Here is a 7,500-nt window from a genome sequence, read left to right as displayed (position 1 = left end):
ATATGTGTATGTATGTTTATACATATCATACATATATAATGTATAGAAAGATACAAATGATATTATATTATCATTCATTATATCATTCACATCCTTATATATATATATATATATATAATATATATATGTATATATTTATATATGTATTCTTGTATATACATATTCATACATATTTAATGTATAGAAAGATACATATTATATTATATTCATTCATTCATTTATTCATTCTCTTCCTATATATTGCTTAATAACCCATGTATCAAACATCTTTCCCCAACCAAAATTCCAGCCATGACCCAGCAGAACGAAAGACTCGAGAGAAAATGACATCCCTTCGGAAAAGAAAACCCGTCGAAGCTGACGTCGACAGGGGGCCACATGAGGAAGATCGCGTGACGGAAGATGAATCGAGAGAGGATAAGGTTGACGAGGAACTGAATGAAGGAGGGAATGATCGCCAAGGGGTCGCGAGGGTCCCTCCATTTAGGAAATATTTGTTGTATAGCCTCACTTTTCTCTTAGGTGAGTTGTAGATAACTTTATGGAGGGATGTATCTGTTTTTACTTTTCTTTGTAGATTTGTAGGTGTGAGTGTTTTTTATATTTAGAGAGTTATGCCTTGGGTTGAAAGTTGTTGTAGAGACAAAGTTGGTCTTATTATTAGTAATAGTGTTATTGTTGTTATTGTAATTGTTATTATTATTATTATTGTGATTATTACTATTATCATCTTTTAAATATTATTATTATTATTATTATTATTATTGTTATTATTATTATTATTATAATTGTATTATTATTATTATTATAATTGTATTATTATTATTATTATTATTATTATTATTATTATTATTACTACTATGCTACCACTATTATTGTTATTGTGATATGATTTGTTATGATTATTATTATAATGATTATTATTTTTATTATTATTGATAATGATAATATTTATGATAATGATAATATTAATTATTATGATTATAACAAAAATGATAATAATTACATTAATAATGATAATGATAACAATGATAACATGGTAGCAAATAAGGATATAATCATTATCATTACTGTTATTTTTATTTATTTATTTTTTCCATGTATATCATAACCCATTAAAAATACCCATAAATGATATCTCTAGCATATCTCTATTACTGTAAGATTTTAAAAAATTATTAGGATTATTATGATTGTGATCGTGGGTTTAATAATGTATAATAGGATTATCTCGAATGATACTCAATTCATATCTTTCAGGCTTCGCGGTCATCTGGTTGTGGCCGTTTGCTCGTCAAACCTCGAAACACACGAATGACGTGACTCTACTGACATTACGGACTCATTTTACGCCCGTTGATCCCAAAGCCTTTGACAGTTTTATTGATCGTGAGGTAAGGAAGTGGTGCTTGTGCCATTTAGGTTTAGGATATAAGGAAATTTGGAAATAGGGTTGAGGATTAAAAGTATGGAAGAAATTTATTTATTCTAATTAGGGTTAGGATGAAAGGGTGGTATGTAGATTGTTTGTGATTGGTAGTTTGTCAAGATTGTACAAAAGATATTTGATTTTAGATTACGTATTCCATATCCATTCCAGATTGCAAATAAAGAAAGCTATGCTGATTGCCTGTATCATAATTTCAAAGAAAATTGTACAGGAAACTTACAAAAAGAAACAGTCCTATCATATAAACTTTACTTATAGTTCAAAACATGACCTACCTTCTCCCTATTTTAGGAATCAAGGTCAAGTCTCCATGGCATATTGTCATGGAAGACTGCATCAGTGGCGTGGTCATGGAAGCACCCCAGTTCCTTTGCTCCGTTACTTCCTGCCGAAGGGATGGATGCCAACCCCGGTCACGTGTGGAGACTGATACCCGATACTGCTCCGGGGTTTATGTACAGGTTTGTCGATTAGGGAATGGGGAAATACCTGATGGCATTTCTTCCCCATTATGAAAGCATGTATGGTTATATTAATGTGCCATATGCTTGAGGTTAGATTATTCTTGTAATGTATGTATGTTTTTTTGTTTTTTTTTTCTTTTTTGGTTCTTTTGAAATGAATCTAATTTGAATGGAAGCATTTTAAAGTATTTAAAGATTATGGTGTAATAGCATGAGTATACTAAAGTTATTTTGTAGTTATTCACCAATTTGATAATCCAGTGCATCAAGACAACCTGGTATTGTTAATATTAGCAATTGATTATTCACACTTCATGCCACATACATTTGAATTGATTGTTATAAAGATATACATATGAAAACTATAAAGAGGTATTGCAAAATGTCAATGCCATTATATCTTTTTTTTATTCAAATTGCTTTTGAAAGATCGATAAATGATTTGGTATTCCAGGTGATAGGTTTAATGATGTGAGAAGTTTTCTTTTTTGTTTAATATGATAGGTATTTAGTATGATAGGTATTTAGTATAATAGGTATTTTATGACAGGAATTGGGATAAGCTGAATAATATGAAATGAGAAAATATGAGTTTTTTCTTCCTCAAATATGAATTTAATTATTCTTAAGATATGTTATTACTTCTTATCAGAATTATGCTCAGTGGCAAAAACTTTTTTTTTTTTTTTTTAACCCAATGCCGCCGGCCGCCGGTCACAGACGGCGATTATGTAATATGATAGCGCGGGTGCCGTCATACGCCGTCAATGATATTTTTTTTTAATAAATTCTTTCAAGCTTTCATTGTAGATAGTTCCAGATAGGAGGCATTGAGTCTGTTCTTTTAGTATATTTAAGCAGTGTTGAGTGAAATATCATTTTTAACCCTTCTGTGACTTGCGTTATCATGGGGTCGGATCACTTTCGTACTGCATTTCTCTGTTTGTTGAAATTACAAGCTATTCATTCCTTCAGTTATGGTAACCTGTTATACCAATTGCTATTTCATGTCACTTTGCTGATTTATCATACATAGACTTATATCTCATAAGATAAGTCTAGAGAATGATAGAAAACACACATCTTAAGAAGCCCAGCCCACACTGAACATCTTAAGATGTGGCCTGTCTTGGAAGGGTTAACTGATATTTGTTACAAAAGGGGAATTTTGAGTAAAAGGTTTGTACGTTGGAAAACGGAGACTCAAATCAAATTCAGGATCATGTGAATGCCAGATTTTTTTTTGTTATTTCATGTTCAAGATAGTATAGTACATTCTCTAAGTCTGTCATCGGTTATTGTGAAAAATTATATTTTCAAGCAACTGTAATGAAAGATTACACAAATGTATTGTTGTTTCTCTCTTTTCATTAGCATGGTGGCATAGTTTGAACGCTGAAATGATGTAAAGTATAGCATTATTGAGAAATATGTACTTTTCATTAATTTACATGTGACTTGATTGTATCAGATGTAGTATTATAGTTATGACATATGGATTTTTTTTTTACTTGCAATCTTGTGTCATTTTCTTTAACTTAATTGATAAATGTTTGCATTCTATGAGGAATATGTCTATGTTTTTGCTAACTCTATGTAGAGGTCAAGATTTTTTATAGATAGTTAACTGTACTTGAGTGTAATTAAATATTGGGCCATATGTAGGTGTTCTTAAATATAAACCTGTGAAGACATTCTTTGGCCCAGTCTTAAAGGCATGGTAGGTTTTAGTTAAACATTCTTTGTGATTAAACTTTGTATTATGCATCTAATGATTTATGACTAAATAAAAGTACTTATATTTTTCTTCAGTACATGCATCACTTGTGCTTCTCCCAGACGAGAAGTCTTTATGCCACTTGGTTCTGTTGCAGCTATAAGTATGTTCCGCCTCCTCCATCAGGACCCGTAGAAGAGCTACTGTACTCCTTGTTGTCTCTCTTTCACCCACAACCCTTCTTGGTGTCCAGGTAGTCGGATTCATTCACAAACAGTAAACCATTCATGGTGTTGCGTCTGTAGAGTCAGTTTCTTTGAATTGAATTAAAGCCGTGTGAATGTTTGCCAAGAGGATACAAAGAGCCGTTTCTTACATAGGAGGAGTGAGTACAGGAGTGCTCTTGATAACTGACTGAAATAAAGGCAAATTGCACATGTAATGAAGTCAGAACTTGGGATGTTTTACTGTATGTGCACTGCATATATTTTGAGTTTCAGAGGACATTTTGATTGTGCATTGGAATGTTTAGTGTTACTGCATAAATGTGTCATTAATTTTGAATAGGCTTGTGATATAAACATTTTCTTTATTTTAGCTTTTATATTCATGAACTGTAAATGAGGTAACTTTGTGTTTTTCACTTCTATAGTGCAAACATAGGTTAGAAAGAAGCCTATTTAACTTAAAACTGTACAGTATTTAAGAAGTATTTGAGAAATAAAACCAGCCCATACAATGAACTAAAACGTCTCTAAAGTATGCAGGCAGACCTAATGATTCAAAATGTCCCTGATGGCAACGTGTCTTTCCGACTGTAGGTATGGGCCGCGGGGGGCAGCTGCTGTACTGAGAGGCAAGACCTTCGATTGTCTAGATATCATATTCAGGTAAGATTTTATTTACATATAAAAGTTGCTCCTTAACTCTTGTTATATGATTTGGCACGTCAATCAATCTGTATTTCATCAGTGCTTTGTCACTGAAGTGGAATTTTATACTTACAAAGAAGGTAAATATATAAAAAAAAGAAAAAGAAAATTCATTCATCATATATTACATCCACCAGATTGCATGCGGAATACCAGTTAAATACCCCACCGAGAAGACCACTGTGGTTCACCCCAGCTGCTTTTTTAGGCAGGTTGGTTATTAACATGACAGACCAAACTGTTCAGCATTTTGATATGGATGTTCCCATTCAACAGCAGCTGAATTTGGGTGAGTTTTGCAAGTGCAGCTGTGACGTATTGACCATTGACATCCGTATACAGTCTGTTTTTTATATTAGTGTTGATACTTTATGGAGATTCATTTTTGGGGGCTGGGAGAGCTTGAGTACTTTCTCTGAGAGATTGCACAAAGCAGCTGTTTTGAATTACTATTTCCCTGGTAATGTGCACACTGTTTAGATTAAATTTGGCAATGATCAGGACAACCAAATTAGATTTTTTTTTGTTATCATGGAAATATCAACTGTTTTAATGATATGATCAGTTCATATTCTTCAACAAATATTTGCAGATCTAGAATGGCTGATAGGACCAAATGAGGATGAGGACATGGAAGTCACAATTACTCATCTTAAACAAATGCGGCTTTCAGCGGAAGGCTCGTTGGACCCAGAGAGTCTTGCATGGTCACAGGAAATTACTCATAAACAAGCTCATGATCTCCTACAAAAGGAGCTTTATAGATATAAACAAGTATGTAAATCAATATATGAATTGGGGTTGTTTGCCTTATTTTAGTATGTATGCTCTTTATTAGTATTTTTGATTGAGACTAAACTGAATGCTCCTTCGCAAAAGGGTTAGTAAGGGGCATCTTTCTTTCTTCTTCTTCATCTTCTTCTTCTTCTTCTTCTTTTTTTTCAGTACTATAGCAGAGCTCAAATCCTTTACATCTGGAGACCCTTCTAGTCCCCACCCACATGCATTACCACTGGACTATGGTGAACCCCAACGTAGAGACTACTGATTTTGGTATTATATTCTGAACTTCTGACGGGTCTTACTCATTTGTCAGCGGAGTATGAATAGGAAAGATGAGAATAAATTAAAGTGATTTTTTTTTTTCACAGGTTGAATACCACAACTTCACAGAAGCTTTCATCCGAAGCAGCAGGGAGAGCCGCCCCATCCACACACTTCTCTTGTGGGGCGTTCTGGAGGACCAGTCGTGCTGAGGGTCAGGCAGAGCACTACGGGAGGGTCCTCTGGCCTCTCCTGTGGTGCAAGCCATCCTTCAGGACAGCTTTGTCTCCTCGTGGGCACTAGTCACTGAGTTAGAAGTGAGTTTAGCCATTTTTTGTTCAATAGTGCCCTCTAGCACTGAAAAATTGAAAAGTTCTATTAGCTGTAATAGTTGTAGTAATAAGGTTCAGGAGATTGAAGGTTATTATCTTCACAGAAAAATGTAATGGATATGTGGTAGTCTAGAGTCTCTTATTATTTAATTTTATGTTGTGCTACAAATCAAAACTATATGAGTTGAGCAATAGAATATGAATAACGATTGATGTGTCTGCTATTTGACACCCAACCCCTTTTTTTTTTTTTGCAGGCATACAGTTATGATCGGTCCTTAGCCGGTATATCCATGGCAGCCAGTCTTGCTCTCGATGCTTACGTGTTCCCTGTTCAAGTGCTGATTCAGGATGCGTCGGGTTACGTCATTACGGCCATAAATGCCAACCAACTCCTGGAAACTGAGCTCAATGATACCATGGTTTCCGAAGGCTTTTATGATCCGGCTGTCTATGCTTATTACAAGTTCTTAGAAGAGGGTCTTAATAAGTTTAGGGAAATATTTGAAGTCTAGGTGACCCGTGGAAGGTTGCTTGAATTTCCATTTTCTGATTTTATTGTGAATTGTTGATTTGTGGAAATTTTATTAGGCAGATTTACAGTTGACCCCCAGCATTATAAACCCCAACACAACAAAATAGTGAAAGTCTAGACAAAATCTATCATGCCCATGAAAGGAAAAACTCACATTAACAATGCACAAAGTTTGGTGATCTAGGCAGTCTGTTTGGTCTCATAAATTTTGTGTTTAATAGGGAATGATTCCACAATAGTTAACAGAGCAACCACTAGTTGATGCGCATTACAGCATCCTCTTTTGAAGTCGTGCTGTTGCAACAACAATCCTGCATTATCAAGTGGTTTAGCAGTGCCTCTCCATTCATCTTGTTGATTAGACAATATACTAGACTCTTGTTTGATTGAAATTAAAATAACTTTCAGAGGCTGATGGTGATGATTGGCGGAATGTCTGAGTAACGTTGTTGTATTTCAAGTGATATTCATCACCAACCTTTATGTATATGTCAGTTTATACTTTCAGGTGTGTGATGTTAACAGAAAAATTGTATTTCAGTTTGAGATGCGCTGAATTTCATATAATTGCATAATAAGACATATCCATTTCCATTAAAATTGTAGTCAAGAATTTTATTTTTTTTGTCATATACAGCTACTATATTATCAAATAATATTCATCAACTTGTATCTGTCATTAACCCTTTGACGACGGTGCGTCACACCCGTGTGACACAGCTAAATGCCAAATAACGGGGCGACACACCAGTTTGACGTTCCCGATGCAATATTGCATAGGCTCGGCATAGGGGGTTTCCACTTATCGCCAGCCCGTCGGGATTGGGTTAAGCATCATCAGCTGTCAACAGCATCTCTCCTTTTTTTTTATGAAAAAGAGAATTTAGTCAAAATTGTGCTATTGGAGATCCAGAGGAAGTTCTAGTGCTTTAGAGAGTGTGTTATGTTGAGGGTATACTGTAAGTCAGTCTTTGTTTTTGTATGAAAATATATTTTGTGTGTTTTGAAATCTGTCCAGTGATATTT

At 34.4% G+C, this 7,500-nt stretch overlaps 1 protein-coding gene across 3 annotated transcripts in view; it reads left to right on the top strand.

Moving 5' to 3' along the window:
• The window catches only part of LOC122256705 (selenoprotein N), an 11,926-nt gene that overhangs the window by 1,560 nt on the left and 2,866 nt on the right, over positions 1-7,500 (top strand). For 2 of the 3 annotated variants that reach the window (XM_086546575.1, XM_086546584.1), the window contains exons 2-10: positions 290-522; positions 1,261-1,394; positions 1,742-1,911; positions 3,789-3,884; positions 4,453-4,521; positions 4,701-4,852; positions 5,156-5,337; positions 5,715-5,924; positions 6,197-7,500. The exon at positions 6,197-7,500 is cut by the window's right edge and continues 2,866 nt beyond it. In XM_086546575.1, coding sequence (XP_086402701.1) covers positions 324-522; positions 1,261-1,394; positions 1,742-1,911; positions 3,789-3,884; positions 4,453-4,521; positions 4,701-4,852; positions 5,156-5,337; positions 5,715-5,819 — 1,107 coding nt within the window. In that variant the 5' untranslated portion in view covers positions 290-323 and the 3' untranslated portion in view covers positions 5,820-5,924; positions 6,197-7,500. The remainder of the gene's footprint in view (positions 1-289; positions 523-1,260; positions 1,395-1,741; positions 1,912-3,788; positions 3,885-4,452; positions 4,522-4,700; positions 4,853-5,155; positions 5,338-5,714; positions 5,925-6,196) is intronic. The other variant, XM_086546593.1, reaches the window with a different exon arrangement.

This window comes from Penaeus japonicus, unplaced genomic scaffold, assembly GCF_977035675.1.
Source record: "Penaeus japonicus unplaced genomic scaffold, GWHDUDI00000001_assembly GWHDUDI00000002, whole genome shotgun sequence".
In the NCBI taxonomy this organism is placed as follows: domain Eukaryota; kingdom Metazoa; phylum Arthropoda; class Malacostraca; order Decapoda; family Penaeidae; genus Penaeus; species Penaeus japonicus.
The sequence above is the reverse complement of the archived record's forward strand: the minus strand, read 5'-3'. Positions and strand labels throughout refer to the sequence as shown.